We start from the raw sequence: 22890 nt of genomic DNA, 5'->3' as shown, positions 1-22890 counted from the left end.
TATTTTTCTTAATAGAATTTAAGATATTTACTCAATAATTTATTTTGTGTTATATTTCCATATTGAGCAAACTTGGGTTACACCAAAAGAAAAAGGCTACTCAATAAAGTTTTATTCTAAGCAAATAAAAATTCTGATAAACTGCTTTCTTTTTATAAAAAAAATATATACATATATATATTATATATATTGAATAGTATGAGACAGGCTGGTATCTTATACATAGATTCAGACAACAATACATACACATATACATATATATATAGATATATCTTATGTTTAGCATTAATTTATTAATAACACCACATGCCCACTTTTGATAATTTTCCAAAAATCTGGTAATTTTATTTTTCTTTTCAAAATTCTGATTCTAGAGTACTTTTTTTTTTTTAGATTATATAATTCAAATTGCATCAATTACTTATATATATATATATATGTATAAATAATTATTTATTTTGATTATTACTTTCATTTGATTTATTTTAATGGGAACATTCCTGGGAAATGGCAAGATGGGGCCAACAACAAATCTTTTAGATTCAACCAATTCTTTAATTAGCAATTTACAAATTCAATTCCCATCTTTATATTTTCCTCACAAATAAATTACATTAATTTATAAAATATATATATTTTATTTTACTGAGTAAAAATATATTACATATAATAAAAATAAAATAACTATGATTAAAATATTTTTAAATAAATAATACATACATTTCATTAATTATATATACTATTTACATTATAATGAAAATGACATGAGCAGCATATATTAATTGAATGGAAGTAATTAAATTAAGATGAAAGATAACAGGCGGGTATTTGTTAGAGTGACAGTGAGCAGCAGGGGGGAGGCGCCAGAAGCAACTGACTGAACCTGGAAGTGGGGCCCATCGCTCAAAGTTGACGCCTTACGTGACCAGAGACAGCCAAATTTCACCGGTCACCACCACACCCACAAAGTGTGAGTTCACTCTACAGTATGTGCCCCCACACACCTTTTCTTTCTTATAATATATGTATATATAAAGCTTTATAGTATATTATGGTAGTGATGTACAAAATAGAAGTTTGATTAACTGGTAAAATCTGTTTGCATGCCGGGGAAAGATAAGTGGAAGGAATAAAGGGTTCTCTTCTGCGAGCATCTTTTTCTTTTCTCAGTTCCAGACATGAACTTCTTTTTCGAACCTTGAAAAGAAAAAAGAAACAGAGAAGGGAGAAAGAGAAAGATACAAGAGAAGAAAGTAATGTCGTTATTGGGTTTTCTTTTCTTATTTCTGTGAAAATCGAATGTCGTTTTGTGGGATTTCCAGGTCATGATCCCAGCGGAACTTTTGGCCGGACTACAAGTGTCACTGGACTCTACCTCTGTCACTTGCTTTGTCTTTGCATGAGCTGGGAAGCTGAACTCCAGAAACAAACAGTAAGATTTTGAGGTCCTTCATTAACAGGTTTTGAACTACAGTTTATATGTTTTTTGGGTTTTGATCAAGATGGGAGTCAGAAAAAGCTTCAGTACGCTTTGATTCACTATTAGCTTCTTTTCCCTTCTTTTCTATTTGGGTGAACTTTCTCGAGGAATTTTTGAAATGGGTTTTCTGTTTGCTTTTGAATTTGTTAAGTGGGAAGTGGAAGCTGTGTGATATGAACTGAATTTCAGTGGGACTTTTAGAGGCTTTGGTTCTGTTTGTTGATAATTTCTTTGGAGTTTGCCAGAGGCTTTGATTCGCCTAGCGCCTAGGAAGCTTCCACAGGAGATATTTTTAGTCTACTCTCCGTGATAGGTAAGGTTTCAAACAAGCCATGTTAAAACAATGAATATAGATATTTTTCTAAAATATCTATACCCATGAAACCCGTTATGTTAATTCTCACTTGAATTTTCTTGATTAATCAACATAATTACTCATGCTTTATTTCTCATTTAAATCAGAAGCTACTATTGTTGATTCATGTGTGTTTATATATTTTCATACTGTTATGTTTTGCAGAGGAGAATACGTGATCTGTGCACTAGCTTTGCATATACTTGAAACTAATGGCAAAGATATTCCCTGATTTCTACTGCTCTGCTTTCCTAGTTTTGTTCTCGATTTTGGCTTCACTCAACCATGCAGAGCAACCACAGTCCTCTCATGCTCAGACCCTTTTGAAAATTCAGGGTCTTTTAAACTTTCCGGCTGTTTTAAGCAGCTGGAATAACAGTACGAATTTCTGCAATGCCGAAACTAGTTCATCTCTAACTATCGTATGCTATGAGGAAAACATAACCCAGCTGCATATAGTTGGCAATAAGGGAGCTCCTCTTTTACCTAGGAACTTTTCCTTAGATTCCTTTATAATGACCCTTGTTAAGCTTCCAGACCTGAAGGTTCTCACTTTGGTTTCTCTTGGATTATGGGGTCATTTGCCCAGAAAAATTGGGCATTTATCATCTCTTGAAATACTTAACGTGAGTTCAAATTTCCTTTATGGCTCTATCCCTCGAGAGCTTTCATCCCTTGTAAGTCTCCAAACACTCATACTTGACGATAACATGCTTTCTGGTGAGATACCTAGTTGGCTGGGTTCTCTACCTACTTTGACTGTCTTGAGTTTGAGGAAGAACATGTTTAATGGAACTTTGCCAAGTTCATTGAGTCGTTTGGAAAATCTTAGAGTTCTCACACTTTCACATAACCATTTCTATGGAGATGTTCCTGATTTTAGCAGTTTGATCAACCTTCAAGTGCTCGACTTGAAGGACAATGCTTTAGGACCTCATTTTCCTAAGCTTAGTGATAAGTTGGTTATGCTGGTGCTGAGCAAGAACAAGTTCAGGTCTGGCATTCCTGCTGAAGCGAGCTCCTATTATCAGCTTCAACAACTGGATCTCTCTTTCAATAGATTTGTTGGGCCATTCCCAACATCAATGTTAGCACTGCCATCGATTATTTATTTGAACATCGGCACAAACAAATTCACCGGAATGCTTTTTGAGAACCTTTCTTGCAATGCGGAACTCAAATATGTGGATTTGTCGTCAAATCTGTTGACTGGAAGCATACCTAGTTGCCTTGTGCCAAAATCTAGGAGGAAGGTTGTCCTGTATGGAAGGAATTGTCTAGCGGGAAGGGAAAATCAACATCCATTTTCCTTCTGTCATAATGAAGCTTTAGCTGTTGGAATCATTCCTCACAGAAAGAAGCATACCTCAAAATCAGTTCTTGCCTTAAGCATAACTGGGGGGATCATTGGTGCAGCAGCACTCGTCGGCCTGATTTTCCTGTTTATCAGGAGAGTAAATGCCAAGAGAACAATAAAAAAATACCCAACAAGATTGATTGCAGAGAATGCATCAACTAGATACACCTCAAAGTTGCTATCAGATGCAAGTAAGTTTTGGTTTCTCTCTTCCCGTCTCACTACTTGCACATTCCGAGTTTTATTGCCTTTGTCATACTGGAAAATTTTTAATATTTTTTTTAATGTTTGATGCTACATTATTATTGCAAATCCTGGTTATAATATAGGAAACAAAATGGTGAATACACTTATATATCTTGAATGGGTAGAATAATCTCCAATTTTGCACTTGTTTGGTTCACAGTAGTTGGAGGTTAATGCTATGCCTCTAGATATCACAAAGCTAAGTCCTAAGGTTTTATATTGTTATGAGTTTAAAACATCCTAACTTGATGAGCCTCTGCCCTGTTGGAGAATATTCCTGGGATAAGCAAAACAATCATAAATCCTTACTTATGGGCATCCAATTTCTTCTAAGAAATTCTGCATCTTTTGCTCCAATGAAGGGTATATATCTCGCTCAATGAAGCTAGGAGCACTTGGCCTTCCAGCCTATCGAACGTTTTCATTGGAGGAGCTCGAGGTTGCTACAAACAACTTTGACACGTTAGCTTTCATGGGTGAAGGTTCTCAAGGGCAGGTATGGCAACCAAGACTAGTGAAAACCTGCTACATGTTAAGTTGTGTTTATATTTTACTCATAGCATGAGCCTTCTAGTTACTTTTCAATATATAGGAGCTGTGTTTTCCCAATAAAATGTCTTAGCACAAAAGAAGGTTTTTATTAGGTCTCCATGCAAATTTTGCTGCAATTTTCATCCTTATCCAATTATAAACTATATGTTTCCATTGATACTCATCAATACCACATATCTCTTCACAGAATTGGTGACATGTGCATTATCATACTTCCTTGTTTGTTCTCATATTTTGTAAAGAGGGGTTTCCTTCCTACAACATTAATTTGTATCTTTCCTACTTCCAGATGTATAGAGGTCGGCTGAAGGATGGTTCTTTTGTTGCTGTTAGATGCCTTAAAATGAAGAGAAGTCACTGTCCTCAAAATTTCATGCATCATATAGAGCTGATATCAAAACTGAGACATCGTCATTTAGTCAGTGCTCTTGGACACTGTTTTGAGTGCTACTTGGATGATTCCAGCGTCAGCAGAATGTTTCTCATATTTGAATATGTACCAAATGGCACCCTAAGAAACTGGATATCTGGTAATATATAAAATTTCTCTGTAGATTCTCAGAGTAATGACATATTCATCACACTGCTTGCCCTTCTCCTATTATCAGGCTCCATCTGAAAGTGATCAGTAAATAATGCTGATTAAAAATAGTGAATCATTTCTGTAATTTGTCAATCAAATGTAATTGGTCAAACCACATGAAACAATTCCACAAAAAATATAATTGGTCAAACAACTGACAATGTAGTCCATTTATGTATTCCAAAGTACCACTTTTGTCCACTGTTATCTAAATCTTGGTTCTATATCTTCTTTTGAATAGCAGAGCGACGCACCAGACGATTGCTTAACTGGGAACAGCGAATAGCAGCTGCAATAGGTGTAGCAAAGGGCATCGAATTCTTGCATACCGGAATTGTACCGGGAGTTTATTCAAATAATTTGAAAATAACGGACATTTTATTGGACCACAACTTTGTTGCAAAGATTAGCAGCTACAACCTCCCATTACTAGCAGAGAACACAGTAATGGTATACAAGACATAATTTGATCTGTTAGGTTATTCTGGTCAAGGAAATATTTTTGTTTGAGTAAGCAATTTGAGCTTGTATTATCTGTTCATGCTTGCAGGGTGGTCCTGGTGGATCCAAAGACCATGGCATTAGTACAAGGTATTCAGTGATGGATGTAATTGGATCGAGTTAGTTACTGGGATATTTCAATAAGGATGGTTAAAGACTAAATGCTTATCAAAGCGTAAAAAGCTTAAGTTTTCCTGATGACTAATTTAAGCAAGAATGACATTGCATTTTCTGGTCTCTAATCAATTTAGAATTAAATTCATGTAAACATGAATCTCTACTATTTCATTTAAGAAGGATAATGATACGTGAGTTTCTCAATATTGAAAAATTTTCATTGCATGAGCTTCCTCAAAGAGTATATGATGTTTCTCTAATCATTTGTTCTTGACAGCTTAAATCGTGAAGATAAGATTGATATTTACGACTTTGGAGTAATTTTACTTGAAATAATTGTTGGAAGGCCATTCAAATCCAGGAATGAAGTGGATGCTCTAAAAGATCAGGTTAGGATGCTTCTATATTTGTTTTCCCCTTTCATTGATATAATTTCGGTTCCTTCTCCGTAGATTTCCTTCATATCTCATACAAATTATAGATGATAACATGGAATGAGGTTGAAATCTGATATTGATTGAACTTGCAAGTCATACAAGCTCATTTTTTCATCAACGAGGATGCAGAATGGTTCTCTTTCTTTTTCCTAATATGAGCACAACACACTTATCTTGTCGCCTTTTTCTAAAGATTTTCCAGATCATCATTCTCTCCGGTTACATGAGAGAGGCTCCATACTTTCTGGCAGGTGGCTGTTGCATAATAACGTCATTTCAACTGAAAATATAGATATTAGGGAACAGACAACAGAAAATTCTATTCATGTTCGACACAAATACAATAGGCTATCATGCAGCACCTTAAATTTCATTAATCCAGCTTCCTCTTTTGTGGAATTTGAACTTTCCTACAACTTTCTATATTTGTCTCAGAAACGTGTCTAAGAAGAGCCAGCCTCAAAATGGTATACAAGCCATTTGTCTTTCTTATACAGTGAAGCATGGTTTCACTTACATTGACTATCTTCATCTCTGCATGGTCATATCACATTCTTGTTTGGCGCAACGAATGACCAAATCCAGTGGAATGATTTTGTTCCTCAAAGGAAATTATAACTGGAGGTTCAGAGATAGAGTGCTCTCAACTCTTTTTCCCAAACTCATCCACCTCTTAATTTTGAGAATGAAAATTAAGTTGCCTTTCAACATTCTTGTTTGGGCATCCAATGCTTGCACGAATCATTCAAAAATAAAATCTACTTCAAACTTACATTTTGGAAACAGAAAGATGTAGATTGCCATATAATTACTAGCAATATATTTATCCACATGCTCCGAATCTAAGGGATGTCTCGTGTCATTATCAGCTGAAGTGCCTTGAATAGTTCTTAGAAATATTATGGCAAATGCCAATCTCCAAAATCCACGTCAAGTTGGCTCACATATTTGTGTAAATAATTCACTATCAGCTGGAGCTCCTTGAGTAGTTCTTAGCTTTAATGGTGCATTAGTATAGAAGAGAAACTCATTTACCAACCGTGAGCTTCCAGCACATGGTAAATATCTTTCGAGTATCATGTATAATGCACATCAACTCTCATGGTTTGAATCAATAAGAACTACAAAGAAAACTTTGGTCGGAGTTATTTTATCATATCCATAATTGACTTATTACTCCTTGAACGTATGCAGTTGCAAACCAGTATCCAAGCTGACGATGCAGATAGAAGGACCATGGTCGATCGAGCAGTTAGGAAGACATGCTCAGATCAATCATTAAAGACGATGATGGAGATTTGCTTCAGATGTTTGCTAAACAAGCCAGCAGATAGACCATCCGTGGAGGATGTGCTGTGGAACTTGCAGTTTGCTTCTCAAATCCAAGATGAATGGCAGGGGGTCTCCCAGAGCAGTGAAGGTTCCCCAATTTCCCTTTCAGCACCTCCCAACCTACACCTCACCTATAATTAGCAGCAAAAACCAGGTTTTTATGATAATGAGAACTTTTCTGGAAAAGCATGTTTATGAAGTTGAAGCTTCTTTCATTTGTTTCTCAACAAAAAAAGAAAAACAACCATACCTCTTGGGACATACTTGTCTTCCTTCTTTGTTTTCTTCATCCTCTATCACTGCTTCAGGGTATAGCAGCTCACTAGAGGCATCAGAGAAACAGCATCCATGAATCTAATACCACGTTAAGAAGCTTTTCAGTTCATTTGTTCATCCATTCATGGCATGTCGAGCTTTCGATAGAGGTTTTTGTTTCCCTTATTGTGTTCTTCTCATTTTATCTCATTTCGGTGCAATTGCAGATGACTAGAAGGAAGTTGCAGAATCAATTGTATATACCTGTTTCCTAAGAAAGAATGCTGTTTAATACTCATCGTGTCTATTGATATCAGTTCCTGGTTATCTTGTTCACGGATTGTTTTATACCAAAACCAGTTTTTCATGACAATGTGAAATCTGAGGTTCTCCCACACTTTACTCCATTTTGACAATAGAGAGAGTGTATACAACTTCAATTATGCTCATAAAAGTACAACCAATTATCTCTTCTGAAGATTAGAAGGGAGCTCAAGAGTGTTCTGGAACAAATGAATTTCACAAGAGAAAGAAAAACACTAGAATTTATTTGTAAATATTGGTGTACTATTGTAAAGTTGCTTCAAACATGACAATTTAATTTTAATAAATTATAAATGAACACAAGAGTGTAGTCGTGTCTTAGAAAAATGCACACGAACCCAAACTCCCCTGCAAACTCTGAAGCAGCCCGCATGTTTAGTGAGAATAAGCGTGAATACAACAGGAGAGTGCGTGAAATTGTAGAACAGAGCTGGACAGCTGACTGAACCAATAAAACCACTAGCAACCTGTGCCATCCCAGAAAAATAAAGAGAGGTAGCTGTGGTGGCAAGCTTGAAAGTGAGACTAGTCCCAGAAAATCTTGTTAGATGGTGTATTTTCGTGATTGGGTTTGGTGTGCATTTTTCTTAGAAGATTTGTTGAAATGATTTTATTTCTGCCTAAAAGACAGCTCCGCTTGAACTTTGTCAGTTAAATGCTCTTCTTTCACAATCCTTCTGTAGTGTTGGCTTCTGTTTGGGCATTTGTACAGAAGCATTATTATAGGAGTGATGTATAGGACAAATATTTGAGAGCGGATAACCCTGTCTCTTGGAGAAGAGTTTGTGTAACGACCCCGGAAATGTGAAAATGAAATGAGTATTTAAACACATAAAATGCGGAAACGAGATCAAAATTTCAGTTAACATCCCTTACACGAAAACCAAAAACGTACTTAAAATATAAAAGATTAAACTAACTAAAAGAGAAACTCGAAAATAAAACTATGAGTATGACTACAGAATCTCTAAGCATCCCCTTCGTCGTGCTCCTGCGGAACGGGCTCGGGAACCATGTCTTCCTGATCTGAAATGGTTAAATAAGGAGTGAGCTACACTAGCCCAGTAAGAACGTCACGATATCTCACCGTCACGGAGGTAAAGGTGGGTAGAAAAACACAAAAGACCAATGGAGCATGATTTACAACAAATCCTTTTTATTTATGATAAAACCTTTACCATCCACTTACCTCGGTGGAATTCATGAAACAATATAAGAAAACAATAACATTATCACAATCATGGAATAATATAAGCTGTAAAACATAGCACTTATCATGCATTTTGTAATTCAATCATTATACAACATATCATTTTCTCATTTACCAGCTTACTAGTATCCATGGGGGTCCATAGGGGTCCCGCTATCCGTTAACCTTTAACATTCATAATCAGTTTCCAGGGCCGTCCCCATACCCCGTCCGGTATGGGCGCCAAAACCATAAACCTCAATACCCCGTCCGGTATGAGGGTGAAACGGGCCGTCCCCATACCCCGTCCGGTATGGGCGCCAAAACCATAGACCTCAATACCCCGTCCGGTATGAGGGTGAAACGGGCCGTCCCCATACCCCGTCCGGTATGGGCGCCAAAACCATAGACCTCAATACCCCGTCCGGTATGAGGGTGAAACGGGCCGTCCCCATACCCCGTCCGGTATGGGCGCCAAAACCATAAACCTCAATACCCTGTCCGGTATGAGGGTGAAACGGGCCGTCCCCATACCCCGTCCGGTATGGGCGCCAAAACCATAAGATCTCCATACCCCGTCCGGCATGTGAGACCACAATCCCGGTAGGGTTCCCTACGGACCCGGTCCGTCCACCATCTCCCAGGATATCTAGTCAGGCTGACCCCATCATACAATTATCAGTCTACACAATCTTTCATTTTCCTTTTCCTCAATAAGCATCATCAATTCACATTTAAACAAGCAAATCGTAATTCATGCCGAACAGACAACATACAGTATCAGTTCTTCAGTCATTCAACCCATAATTAATAAAACAGTAATATATGCACTCGAAACTATAAAATGAACACATCAAACCTCATAATGCATTTAAAGCTGTAAAACAGGCCAAATAATAGTAAATCATCAATCACACTAGACTCGGGCTCCATTAGCAACCTTAAGCAATTTCACACATGCGTTAATTCAAGAAATACCGTTTTATCATTTTGAACTTTAATACCGTGATAGGAAATAGGGTGAGGGGTCCTTACTTGTTTTCGGGATCCGAATACGATTCACAGTGCGCCTACAGGCCGTCCCTAATTTTCCCTGAATTTTTCCCGGGGAACTGAAACACACTAACGGTACCTGCACGTGTTCAAAAAAAAAACCCAAATTAGGCCCAGGGCCTCTTTCGGCCCAAATCGCAACTCCGGCACGGCGGCGGCGAGTCACCTCGGGTTGGCTGTTTTCGGTCGTTTTCGGCTGAATTCGGCCACACTCGCATCGGTCCCTGTGAGAAAACAACCCTAGGGCCCTCGGGGGGCCAAAAAATCACGGAAAAACGGAGCTTACTGGCGGCGGCAGTCTCGGGTGCGGCGGCTCTCCGGCGAGGTTCGTGTTTTGGTGATTCGGCTCCGGTCAACCTGTAGAGAAAAGAATGGTGATCACGGTGATATAAAAATTGCATCAAACGGAGGCCGGGAAGGGCCTCGTCGGAGGCAAAAACCGAGAGGGAGCGCGGCGGCGCTGCTGGTCTTCGGCCGCGTATTCCGGCCGTTTGGCCGGGATTTTAGCTTCGATTTGACCATAGGAGGAATCAGCGTGGAAAAACGAGTCGGGGGTATGAAATTTACCTCGATCGGCGGTCGGAAATTTCCCCGGTGCGGCGGCGGGTGGCGGCGGTCGGCCTCTGGTTCGTCTTCTCCGGCGAGCGGCAGGCGGCTAGGGTTTGTGGTCTGGTGTGGGGGTTCTATTTATAACCCCTTGCCCTTTGATCTCAGCCGTCCATTTTGTTTTAATCTGGGCCGTCCGTTTTTGATTAAATATGGGCCGTCCGATCGCGCGATTGATCTGGGCCGTCCGATCGCGCCCACGCGGATCGCCAACGTGGCTCGTTCAGGAGCGACGTGGTCTTGCCACGTGGCAGGCCCCGGTTGGCCGGGACTGCTGACCGAGCCTGCTGACGTGGCTGCCGACGTGGCTTTTTTTTTTTTCTCGGTCCGGGCGCTACAGTTTGGGAGGAGCTCATCCCTTGTAATATACTCATGTGGAAAGTTGAACATTTTGAATGAATGCCTGGATATCCTTTTCTTGATGTCAAGTTGGAAGTTTCTCGCTTATTGTCAAGCTTCTTTGACTTCCTGAATGTTTTTTGCCTCTGTAAATTAATTTACCCTTCCTAGTTGCAGCCGAATGATGCGAGTTGGTAGGCTTCGGCCAAAGCTTTCCTTGAGCCTTGGAACAAAGGCTTTCCGGCTTTAGTTAAGCAAAGAGAAGGGGAAGCGTGATGGGCCCATAACCCAGAGGTTCTAGAATCGAAACTTGATTCTTGTACCACCTTTAGCGGTCATCCCTCTCTTATAGAGTGTGTCCAGAGCACACTTATATTTACAATTAAATAATAAAACTTAATTTTTATTAAAATACAAAGTGGTTACAAATGTTATATTTATTGAATAATGTATATAAGATACAGTACAATACGAGAGTATAAAACTTTTGTTCATATATCACCAAATACAACAGTATAGTAGTATCGATTCTTAATACTAACTTCACAATTTTTCTTCCCTATCACTTTCTATTATGCAGTGGAATTCTCCTTATGTGAAAAATGATAGAGGAATGAGATACACTATCCTAATAAATCGGTATTGTAAGGCACGTTTAAATACATATAATATATCATATCATCACATACATAAGTGAAACATATTTATCCCATGTTCCAAAATCATATAAAAAACCATCATGTATCATAGCACACAGCAAACATAGAACACTACACACTTGTATCAGATCACAAAGTAAGTACAGTGCATTAATATCTGTACTAAATCATATAACAAGTATAATATACCTAGATCTCATAGATGCTATATTACACAGTAGAGTCCAATCATTGCATTGTACAATATTTTATAAAACTATCATTATTTTCTAAAAAATAGGTGTCAAAACATACTATTGCTACATGCCATAACATCCACTTATCTTGAATCATAAGTACATTTGGACTCAGGCACGAAATTTTCTAGTTTAAATCTTCGTTAATTATATAACTAATTGTAAATTAGGTTAATTTATTACATATTACTAAAATTTGAGGGCAGATTATTCGTTAGAAATGTGAAAATATGTCAGTTTAGATAATTGATATCTGTTTAAAAGACTGAATCCTATAAACACTATTGCATGATCTCATGAGATAGTGATTTTATAGTTAGTATTTTCACAAATGGAGAATGAATGACGACGGATATTTAGTTAGTTTTCATGTTGCAAATATTTATAATGTATAGCTTGAAGCACAAAGATAAATTTAGATTTGTGATTGTTTAAATTCTTATACATAGTTAAAATGCTATTGCCACAGATTTTCATCTATGCGTGCACATAAGTTCATTTTTCTTTACCTTCTATGTCTAAATTTCATGTAATAAAGTTCTAATTTAGGGCTTATAAAACTTACATTTTTGTCGCAAGCACTCTTTTCTTCTTTTTCTTCTTTTTCAAGGATTCATATAATCTTTTAGTTAAACTCTAACAATTAACTTATAAATATAGAATTATTATTTCTACAATTACAAAAGAACTTAATAATTTATACGAAATTATAGAATAGCTTCATAAATTTTATGAAATAATAATCTAAATTATCTTAGACTCATATTAAATAATTATTTATATTTTAGGGATGGGCATTAAGCTAAAAATTTCAAACACCAATTTTAGTTTGTTAAGATAAAATTATTTTAGTCATTTTGGTGATTTTAGTGCAAAAAGTCTCAAGAAGGTTGCTACATATATACTAGTGTTACCAACACTCAAAGTTACTTGAGAAGATTCTTGTTTATTAGAATAAATGAATAATAAAAATTATAATATTTTTTTTAAAAAAATCTTATTTAAATGATCGGTTTATAACTTTTTCAACAAGAAGTGTAAGTTCAAGTTGAACTATAATTTCGTGTGTATTTCCGTTTTAATATTAATTCTATAATGTTATAAATAATATATATTTTTTTAATTAATAAATATATGAATTTATTAAAAAAAAAACTAAAATTTTATTTTTGGAACATGTAAATTTATGAAAATTATTTTTTGGACCAGATTATGAATTTATAAAATATTCTATTAAATTAAATTTTTCTTTCTGTAATGCATTTTTAGTTTAATAGATTTTTATAGTTCTATTTATATTTCAAAATATATATGTCTCTAAGTTATGATGATATATTTTTAAAATTATTAATTTTGATGAAATCTAAAGTTTATTATTTCCATTTCATTTATAATTTATTAAAATTAAATTGTCATGTTCGAAGCAGCTTTGCATATAAATCGAACTACAAAAACTATTAAACTAAATGTAATTTTTTTGAAAACTAAATATAAGTTTTCTATACCCTAAATTAGAATTTTATTACATAACCTTTAGACATAGAAGTTAGAGAAGAAAAAGAAGCTATGTGCAGGTAAAGAAGAAAATTTGTGGCAATAGCATTTTAACTATGTATAAGAATTTAAATAATCACAAACTCAAATTTATCTCTGTACTTCAAGCTATGCATCATAAACATTTGCAAAATAAAAACTAGCCAAATCTCTATCTCCATTATTTCTCCATTTGCCAAATCACCATCACAATAAGACCATGCAATAGTATTTCATAGGATTCAGTCTCTTAAACAGGTACCAGCGATCTAAACTAGCGCATCTTTATACACTTTGGTAACATGTGACAAATTAAACTTAGTTTACAATTAGTCATGCAGTTGACGAACCTTTAAAGTGACAAATTTACTACCAACCATCCCCTTCTCTTTGCTTAACTAAAGCCATAAAGCCTTTGTTCCAAGGCTCAAGGAAAGTTTTGGCCAAAGCCTACCAAATCGCATCATCCGGCTGCAACTAGGAAGGGTAAATTAATATACAGAAGCAAGAAACATTCAGGAAGTCAAGAGGCTTGACAATAGGGGAGAAACTTCCAACTTGACATCAAGAAAAGGATATCCAGGCATTCATTCAAAATGTTCAACTTTCCACACGAGTATATTACAAGGGATGAGCTCCTCCCAAACTCTTCTCCAAGAGACAGTGTTATCCGTTCTCAAATATTTGTCCTGAACATCACTCCTATAATAGTACTTCTATACAAATGCCCAAACAGAAGCCAACACTACAGAAGGGTTGTGAAAGAAGAGCATTTAACTGACAAAGTTTAAGCAGAGCTGTCTTTTAGGCAGAAATAAAATCATTTCAACAAATCTTCTAAGAAAAATGCACACCAAGCCCAATCATGAAAATACACCATCTAACAAGATTTTCTGGGACTAGTCTCACTTTCAAGCTTGCCACCACAGCTACCTCTCTTTATTTTTCTGGGATGGCACAGGTTGCTAGTGGTTTTATTGGCTCAGTCAGCTGTCCAGCTCTGTTCCACTATTTCACGCACTCTCCTGTTGTATTCACGCTTATTCTCACTAAACATGCGGGCTGCTTCAGAGTTTGCAGGGGAATTTGGGTTTGGATCACAAAGCAGAGACTAAGAAAACACAGCAGACATATTATTATTAGCAGGTTAAAACCTCAGATGAAAAAGTAAAAGTCCAACCAACAGGAACCATAAAAATTAGAAAATCATCATAGAAACAAAACCCTAAACAACTCCAGCAGAGAAGTCTTCAAAAGCATGAAGCTGCTTGAACGTAAGACATCAAAAGAAGATAAAAAGATCAAACAGGGCCAAGGTTGAATTAAACAAATAACAGGTACAGACAGTAGCCTCCTTCGATAATGAGGCTTTCCAAATTAAACTTGCCAGCTTAAGTACAAATTTAGAAAATGCCAGACACGTGACTTCTAAACATTTAAGAAGCAATTTGAGCCATATATGTTTTCTTTTTTTTTTTTCTTAACAAAAGAAGATCTATTAAGACAAGAGGAGAGAAGTACAATGAAAGGAGGGAAAGATGTCCTCGAGATGTTACAATCTACAGTGAGCAACAAAATTGTAAAGAAATATGATAGAGGCATCCCTTTTTAGAAAATGTTGATTCAGGCATATGCTGGCCATGTATTAGGTCATAACTTTTCACAAACGGCTAAACCCACACAATCATATGGAACTTTAACTTGATGAGCTCTGCAAACCATCATCCATGACAAGCTTAAGCAACAGCTTGCAACCATGACAACGAAGAAGTTTGGTGACTTAGATTTCTAAAGAGATTAGGAATTCATTTCTGGCAATCTACATTTGTTGTAATAATATGGGCAAGATTAGGACTTCGATAGTACTAGGATTTTTTTACGCTTAAAACCAATTTCTTAATAGGCAAATCAATACACACTGCCTCCCAATCAGAAGGGGCCAACTTTCTGAAGTTGAACTCGTCAAAATTCAGGATTGAAGATTGCAGTTCAGTGCTTGACATCATGGCCAGAATGGTGGAGATCTAGGATGGTGACGGCTGTGTGATGTTGAACGGGTATTGTGGCTGTTTCTAGAAAAATTAAGTCACCAAAATAATGTGCCTGGAGCAATCAGCAACTTCCCAATTCAAAGTTGCTGGCAATATCCAGTAGCCAGCTATGGTTAGGACTTCCAGTGAAGCCAATTATTACTGCTTTTGTTTTGCAATTTTGGTTATAATTTTTGCTAATTATTTGAAATACAAGAGGAAAGTAAAAGAGCACACATGAGGGAGATAATCAGAAAGGAACTAAGAGAAAATTTTCATTTCTTTTCCTTTTTCATTGTAGAGGGCTAGAATAAGTGATAAAGGATAAGTGAGAGATGCTCAGCACTCGGACAGTTTTAATAGCCCAGTACCTATTTCCCTGAAATACGCAGAAGAATAGAATGAAATAGCACTATTGTAATGCTCCTATTATTGTTCCCGACTATGCACGGAACGTGAGAAGCAGATGAACAATCATCTGCTTCCCGAAGAAATCGAAGTTAAAAATGGGATAACATGTTTGATAAGGCCTATTATACCCTATCACTCTCAAACAACAAATTTTCATTTCGTCAGTAGGATTCCTGCTACCCAAAAACTTGTGCTTGCTTGGGAATTCCTATGGGAATCTCAAGATTTTACCAAAAGTATCTTCCGGCTGTGACACTTCAATGCAAAAAGAATCATATATAAAATGGCCACTAAAAATTAAGAGCTTCAAGCACTAAATTTTAGAAACTTATCTTTGAAATTAAACACTAGAAAGTTGCCTTTTAGCTGTTCTACAATTAGCTAATCAAGCAAGGACATCAGCTTATGGTGGAAGATATCCACTCCTTGGGTTTTGAGATCCTAATAAATTTGGGAGTTTGTCACTGTTTGGGATTGAATAGTACTTGGACACCTATATTCAATCCAACAGATAAACAAGTTTGTGTACCCAAAATCATGAGAAACGAGGAAAATTCCGTCCTTTCGGATAAATGGTCCTTAACGTATCTTTTAGTCCAAAGTGCATAAGGCTCAAATCTACCTGATGATAATCCTTAAAAGAATAACCAATAATACAACTCTAATGTGGCAACTGTCAAAGTTTGAACCTGAATAGACAAAAAAGCTGCTGACTACTATCCATCAGAGAGAACCATATCTAATCGCCTAAGTTTAAGGAAAATTTCTTTGCAGATGAAAGAGAGAAAGACAAATAGCAACTTTCTTCAAGAAAAGTGGTAATCATGTCATATCATGAGATATAGCTGAACAAAATTTATTCCAGCTTTCTCTTCATCTGCAAAAGTGATCCAACTTGGATCAATAAAAACATTGAGGGAACTGATCAACAAAAGGAGCCATCAACAAAGAAAAAAGATATTGCTTGCAAGCACTTAGTCACAAAGCTTGTGGTATCAAATCACCACAAGGAAAATTATTATTAACAAGAAATAGAATTTTTCAGCCCAAGAAAAATTCAAAAAATGTTGTACCTGAATAGAGGTAAGAATAGCCGCAACATCGTATATAGGACTCCACTGATTTTGCAAGATATCCAAACAAATACTTCCATCTGCGTAGACTAATCAAATGCAATTATATATAGTTAGAAGCTGCAATCAATCACCATTTTAAGACAAGATATTAATATAGGACAGACAGAAAAGATGAACAATTAAGAAATCAATAGTAACAATAGGAAGTAATTTATCAGAGAACATCAACAAAAAAATTGGAAACAAGATATTTCACATACTATTTGGATGAAACATCCTTGAGACGAAGCGTACTGTAGGAGGTTTATTTGGATAATCCTCTGTGAACTGCAGTGTTAACTTGAACGTACCTGGAAATAAGAGAGGGGAAGAAAAAGAAAAAATCTCAAGAAAATGTATGAACACAATTATGAAATCTCTTCAACAGTGCATCTGAGGAAGAGAGAGAATCTCTGGTTGAAGCAGATAAATTACAAGACGGGTAAAACCAATCCTAATTCCAGAAGTAACCTAGATTTACTTTCATTGAACTCACTGAATTAGATAAAACTAGGCACAATATTTTCACCCACTCCAGCTGCTCATGCAATTTCACCTGACAAAAGCTACTGAAAATTTCCCTCTAACTCAAAGGAATTGCAATTCATTCTATTACAAACAAAAAAATACATGGAAATTCCATGCTAAATGAGCCTTAACCAAAAACAAACAAGGTACTGTTATAGACGTTAGTCATCAATAGATATTAGGGTTATGAAGGTTGACTTCATACTTCCTCATATCTTTTTATTTAAATAGAAATTCTTGAAATACCTCTATCAAATCATTCTTAATAATGCGCTATATGATGGAATAAAACTCCGGTAAAATCATCTGGACCAGGGAATTTCTGAGTGGACATAGTCCAAATAGCCTTTAGAATCTTCTCTAACTTAAACTATCTTTCAATATGCACAGCTTTGGCACGACAAATGGGCTGCCAATCAATTCCTTGAATGAAAGGTCTAGATACCTCATCCTCAGTATACAAGTTACAGATTTCACGCCTTATCAACTCCTTATCTCCGTCACAACCCCCCCCCCAAACAATAAATCCAATTCTAGCCGCCAATCAACTCCTTGAATGAAAGGTGTAGATACCTCATCCTCAGTGGAACCTAGTGTTTGCATCACCCTCTTTCACGCATTTCAATCTAGCTTTTGCCTCAAAATTTGCTCTTTTTTGAACAAAACCTCCTCAAGTTCCTTCCTGAGTTTGAAAATTAGATTTAAATGGTTCTGGGATATGTTATTTTCTGATGCTAAGGTTCCAAGCCCTTTAGTTCCTCGAGAATAACCATCTTCATCTTCCTTGTATCTCCAAAAATTTCTTTATTCCATTTCCTCATCTTTTTCTCAAGGAGTTTCAATTCCTGCACAAATTTATACCCCGCAAAACCCCTAACCATGTCTTCATGCCACCATTTCTTCATTCTATCCACAAAATCAGGATGTTGGATTCACAGGTTCTCAAACCAGAATAGAATAGGGCCCCAATGGACATGTTGGGAGTTCAACATGATAGGAAAATGATCTGATAAAGACCTCGGTAAAACCTCCTGTATAAAATCAGGAAATGTGTCCTCCCAACAAGATCTATTTCGAAAAAAAAAAGTCCTCCTAACAAGTGAAAATCAGTAAGCAACTAAGACACGAAGAACATCTACCTCATCTTTCTACAACCAGCTGAATTGAGCGTTATTGAGTGGAAGATCGCACAACTCGTGCTCTTCTATAAAATTATTGAAGCCTCGCATGGTCATAGTTTCCCTACCACCTCCTAACTTCTCATAAAGGAATCCACATGACTGTCCCCCAATACATCAATGTGGATTGCACAAATCATAAAGAAAGGATAGCTCCTCTCAAAAAAGAGATCTACTAGGGTTCACGGGTCCATAACACATGTTATCTGCCTAGATCCCTTTCCTTCCACATCAAGCAAAACTAACAATGATACAGAAACTTCGATCACATCAATTCGACTAGCATAAAAAAGCAAAATAAAGTAACGAAGTCTAGTGCTTAGTCAGAATTCTGAGCAATGAATCTAAGAGTATGCGAGCTATTATGATTGAACGGTGATCCTAGAGATCTAAGGATCAAAAGGGATGACCTCGTGCGTGTTTATTGTGACAAAAAATCAGTTATCAAGATTGTTCATAATCCAATAAAACACGATAGGCCAAAATATATTGAAGTTGACAGACACTTCATTAAAGAGAAAATAGACAATGGTCTAATGTGTCATCTTCGCGGATGACACGCTCATATTCTGCCAACCTAACACAAGTCAATTAATATTTCTCAAATGCATTCTGATATGCTTCCAGGCTGTGTCCAGGTTAAAAATTAATCTCCATAAATCAGAATTAGCTCTGGGTTGCTACAATTCTGGAAATTCATTCCGTGACATTCTTGATTGTAAAAAATTTTCCTTTCCCATTACTTACCTGGGTGTACCCTTGGGATCTAAGAAAAATGACAAAAGATGCTGGGAACCGGTGATTGAAACATTCAACAACAGATTAGCCACTTGGAAGAAGAATTTTAAGTCCAAACGAGGCAGATTAACACTCATAAAGAGCACTCTCTCAAATCTGCCTATCTATTATTTATGGATTATTAATATTCCCATAAATGTTGCCAAAAAATTGGAAGCCATCCAATGCAAATTTTTTATGGGGTGACAGTGAGAAGAAGAAAAAACATCATCTGGTTAAGTGGTCGGATGTTAAGAAACCCTTGAGGGATGGTGGTTTGGGGCTGAGATCCTTGATTAATTTATACAAGGCCTTGCTTGGTAAAAGGATTTGGAGATTTTGAAATGACAACAACAATTTATGGAAATTGGTTATCAACTGCAAATGGTTTAAAGGCAATACTCATGACCTTTCACATATTCAGAACAGCAACTATGGTATCAGTATGTGGAAGAACATAATTAAATTGAATGATGCTGTGAAATAACATAGTACTCTCCGTCCACCTGGAAAATGTTCATTGCTCCAAAAGCTAAGCATATTCATTCATAATAGAAAAACAAAATCTTCTAAGACCAAGCTTTCAAAGAATCATGTAGTTTTTTCCCCCCTATAGCACCCAACAAACAGACACTGAGTGATATTTGCCCCTGTTGGTCTAAAGAGAACAAGTAAACCACACCATGCTCGCAATTCCATTGCCACCATTCTAAGAGCTACCATTTATTTCATCCCCAAAAGAATAAAGGCCATTCCCTGACGATTTCTAGTCAGAAGGTACCAGGTACCAGGTACCAGAAAAGAAGATAGTTAACAGATGAAGCATCTTCCTTGCAGATCAACACCGTTACGAAACAAAAAGTGACACAACTTTTCCTTAAATTTCAATGATTAAGACCATTTTTGCAAGGCACTTCACAAGACAAAACTACTAACTTGCCAGCAACACCAATCTTTCATATGATCTTCCAGGTGAAGGTCTCAATGTTCCTCACCCATCATCTTCAACTCAATGATTCTGAGGTACGATTTCACATTAAAAACCTCAGTTGCTTCAGGTCTCCGTACCACTTCATCTTTCTTGACTAATTCCAAGGGAAACTCATATTTTACAACATCTTCAGAATGAATAACAACAATAAAAACCTATCATCTGCTTGGACTGGACCTCTCCATTTTGCACAATCAGATCAAAAACACATTTATAGAGACAACCTCCTCATTCCAAAGGTGTTGCTTGGTCACTGAAGTCTGAGGCCTATCAATATTGAGCATAATGGGCTCCTTGGAGATCAGAACCCTTGCTCTCTGGGATTCCCATAGCAAGTGGAGAAACAGCTATTTTTCCCTTTTGTTTGATATTTTGGATAAAGCAATCGGCCAAGTCCACCAAAAGAATATAGTGAACCAATATGCTTTCGGTACTAGTATGCTAGATAAATGATGTAACCATGAAACCTGGCCTCTTTCCAACTAGGGTTAAATAAAATTGATGGTGGAAAATGGCAATCTAAATGCTACTTTTTCTGTCAATCTACTGCCTTATGAACATCAGACCTGAGACCAGATATGAATCACGAAAAATTGTAAATTCCAAGCACAAAGAAGGAAAAAAGGGGCTCCTGATAAGCAGAAACGAGGAAGGTACATTGAAACCCTTGCAAACTCGGCATAAATCACCAAAAGTGAGGAGCAAACCGAAATAATACCCCTTACAAAGCAAACAACCGACAACTAAAGACAAGCCAAAAGTCATGAACCTTACGAAACCCATCAGATCAGTTCTTCAACCCTCTCAGCTCAACTTCACACATAAAAGTTAAGGACATAAAAATTAAGAAGGAAAGAACTGAAAATTAATTTTCCAAAAAATTGAATACCAATACCGGGGAATATTAAAAGTACCCACCTCCATCCCAAGGAGTGTCATCAGGCCTAGAAAATCCAGAAACAGAAACGACGAACGAATATCAAAACAAAAAAACCCAATCAAAAGCAGAAATCAAGAAAATAAAGGGGGGAAATAGAAAATTAAGATATGGAAATACCCAAAAATTACAGCGTTCCAGAGCATAATGTTGTTGTCCTGAGGAGCACCACTAATTCCAGCAGGCGGATCCAGCTGGAGCCTCTTGAAATCCCTCATCAGCCTCTTCCTAGCTGATGTCGACATCTTTCCTGACTTTCACTCCACAGTCAGAGGAACAAAGATCCCTAGTGCGAGAGATAGAGGGAAGAGGAGCAAGAGATCTGAGGATATATCAAGAAGGATCAAGGTGAAAGAGAAGGTAGAAAGAGGGGTTTTCTTGCTTCTGCTGTGTCTCCCGCAAGAGCGTCTAACCGTATTTCTTATTTGTTCGTCTAGTAGAGATGTGTGAACTTCTTATTCTGGATTTATAAAAAGAAGGAAAAAAATAATAATATATATATATAATTATGTATATACGTATAGGTTCTGTCAATAATTTTTAGAAATTAATAATTTGATTTTTCCATATAGTATTTTTTATTTTAGAAAGTAATTCAATCATTTTATTATTTATCCTCCCAAAAAGTTAATATATATCTTTTTTATAAAAAAAGTTAATACATTTTCTTATTTTCTTTTATTTATTATATTTATTAAAATCATATAATCTCAAACAAAATTATTTATTATATTATTATTTAATTATTTATTGTCAGTGATATTTTTTAAATTATTATTTATTGTATATTAAAAATTTTATGATTTTCTACAAAGACTTACTGTTATTTTTCAAAAAAAAAAATTAAAAAAAAATTCTACATCTAATTGTAATATAAAAAATGTCTTGTAATTACCCTTAATTTTTAGTAAATTAAAATATTGCATTTAATTATTGTTATATAATATTCTTCTATTATTATTATTTTCCTTTACATATAAATTAAATCTTTTTGTATTTTTCCAAAAAGATTTTATTTATGCATTGCCATTGGTTATAAGTGATCTTGGAATCTAAATTTCCTTCTCTAAGTCTTACGAAAGAATATATATATATATATATATATATATATATATAAACTCTACAAGGCAAGAAATTTCTTAACTCAAGTACTCTAATGCTCATGTTGGTTTACTAGAGAGAAGTGAAACACACACATATATATATATATATCTTTAGTAAATAGATGGAAAAAAAATTATGTTTGGAGTTAGATACTTCTCAAAACTATACCAACACTTTTGCCACTAACATTCACTCACGTTTTGGTGGTCCGAAGTTGTATGCTACGTTCAGAAAGAATGAATCAATCGCTTCTAAAAAAGAATCTCTATTGAGTCTCTTCTAATTAGTTAAACTGTAGATGCGTTGATTTATTTCACGGATGAGATCTTTAGTTCAAATTCAGGATGACCCAGCTGCACCAAGAAAAATAATAGAAAAAGCATATAATTTCTTCACGTATGCTTTACTTAGCTCAGGGGGAATATAACTCAGTTGGTAAAGTTTCACTCTTGCAATTGGGTTATTAAGATTATAGATTTGGTGTCTAATTATCCAAATAGTAATGATAGTATCTTGTACTTAAATTAATGTTTTATTTTTTTTTTACGCAATAGGAAAGAGAATCGAAACATATTATTGAAAGATTTTATCGAAACAAAAATGAGCTGTCAAGAACGTAGAGGAGATAGTATGATCAGTGAGTCAGATATAGTATGAATGATACA

General features: G+C 36.0%; 2 protein-coding genes across 6 annotated transcripts; one reads left to right on the top strand and one right to left on the bottom strand.

Moving 5' to 3' along the window:
* The first annotated feature begins 1042 nt into the window (after window positions 1-1042).
* LOC110807791 (Leucine-rich repeat protein kinase family protein) lies at window positions 1043-7610 on the top strand. Of its 5 annotated transcripts, none has more exons than XM_022033042.2 (9): window positions 1043-1432; window positions 1632-1793; window positions 2001-3383; window positions 3801-3934; window positions 4280-4520; window positions 4815-5023; window positions 5124-5164; window positions 5469-5580; window positions 6823-7610. In XM_022033042.2, the coding sequence occupies exons 3-9, from the start codon at window positions 2048-2050 to the stop codon at window positions 7099-7101; spliced, it is 2352 nt and encodes a 783-aa protein (XP_021888734.1). In that variant the 5' UTR covers window positions 1043-1432; window positions 1632-1793; window positions 2001-2047; the 3' UTR covers window positions 7102-7610. The 5 variants fall into 5 exon arrangements, with proteins under 5 accessions (XP_021888734.1, XP_021888735.1, XP_021888736.1 ...); XM_022033043.2 differs by having other exon boundaries at window positions 1043-1793; window positions 6823-7114; window positions 7443-7610; XM_022033044.2 differs by lacking the exon at window positions 1632-1793.
* A 6102-nt stretch (window positions 7611-13712) lies between these two features.
* LOC110807785 (ubiquitin-conjugating enzyme E2 2-like) lies at window positions 13713-21559 on the bottom strand. The gene is made up of 5 exons (XM_022033027.2): window positions 21242-21559; window positions 21103-21128; window positions 16932-17021; window positions 16669-16757; window positions 13713-14265 (listed from the first exon to the last, which is right to left on the bottom strand). The coding sequence occupies exons 1-5, from the start codon at window positions 21364-21366 to the stop codon at window positions 14137-14139; spliced, it is 459 nt and encodes a 152-aa protein (XP_021888719.1). The 5' UTR covers window positions 21367-21559; the 3' UTR covers window positions 13713-14136.
* Between the last annotated feature and the right edge of the window lie 1331 nt (window positions 21560-22890).

Source organism: Carica papaya, chromosome 6 (genome assembly GCF_054855325.1).
Source record: "Carica papaya isolate Zhongbai chromosome 6, ASM5485532v1, whole genome shotgun sequence".
NCBI classification, from domain to species: Eukaryota; Viridiplantae; Streptophyta; class Magnoliopsida; order Brassicales; family Caricaceae; genus Carica; species Carica papaya.
The sequence above is the reverse complement of the archived record's forward strand: the minus strand, read 5'-3'. Positions and strand labels throughout refer to the sequence as shown.

Coding starts and splice junctions, on each gene's coding strand:
- LOC110807791 (XM_022033044.2), top strand. CDS start 2,048: ATGGCAAAGATATTCCCTGATTTCTACTGCTCTGCTTTCCTAGTTTTG. Junction 3,935..4,279: donor GTGAAGGTTCTCAAGGGCAG/GTATGGCAACCA, acceptor TCCTACTTCCAG/ATGTATAGAGGTCGGCTGAA. Junction 5,581..6,822: donor TGGATGCTCTAAAAGATCAG/GTTAGGATGCTT, acceptor GAACGTATGCAG/TTGCAAACCAGTATCCAAGC.
- LOC110807785 (XM_022033027.2), bottom strand. CDS start 21,366: ATGTCGACATCAGCTAGGAAGAGGCTGATGAGGGATTTCAAGAGGCTC. Junction 21,129..21,241: donor TGGAACGCTGTAATTTTTGG/GTATTTCCATAT, acceptor TGGATTTTCTAG/GCCTGATGACACTCCTTGGG. Junction 16,758..16,931: donor AAGGATGTTTCATCCAAATA/GTATGTGAAATA, acceptor GCATTTGATTAG/TCTACGCAGATGGAAGTATT.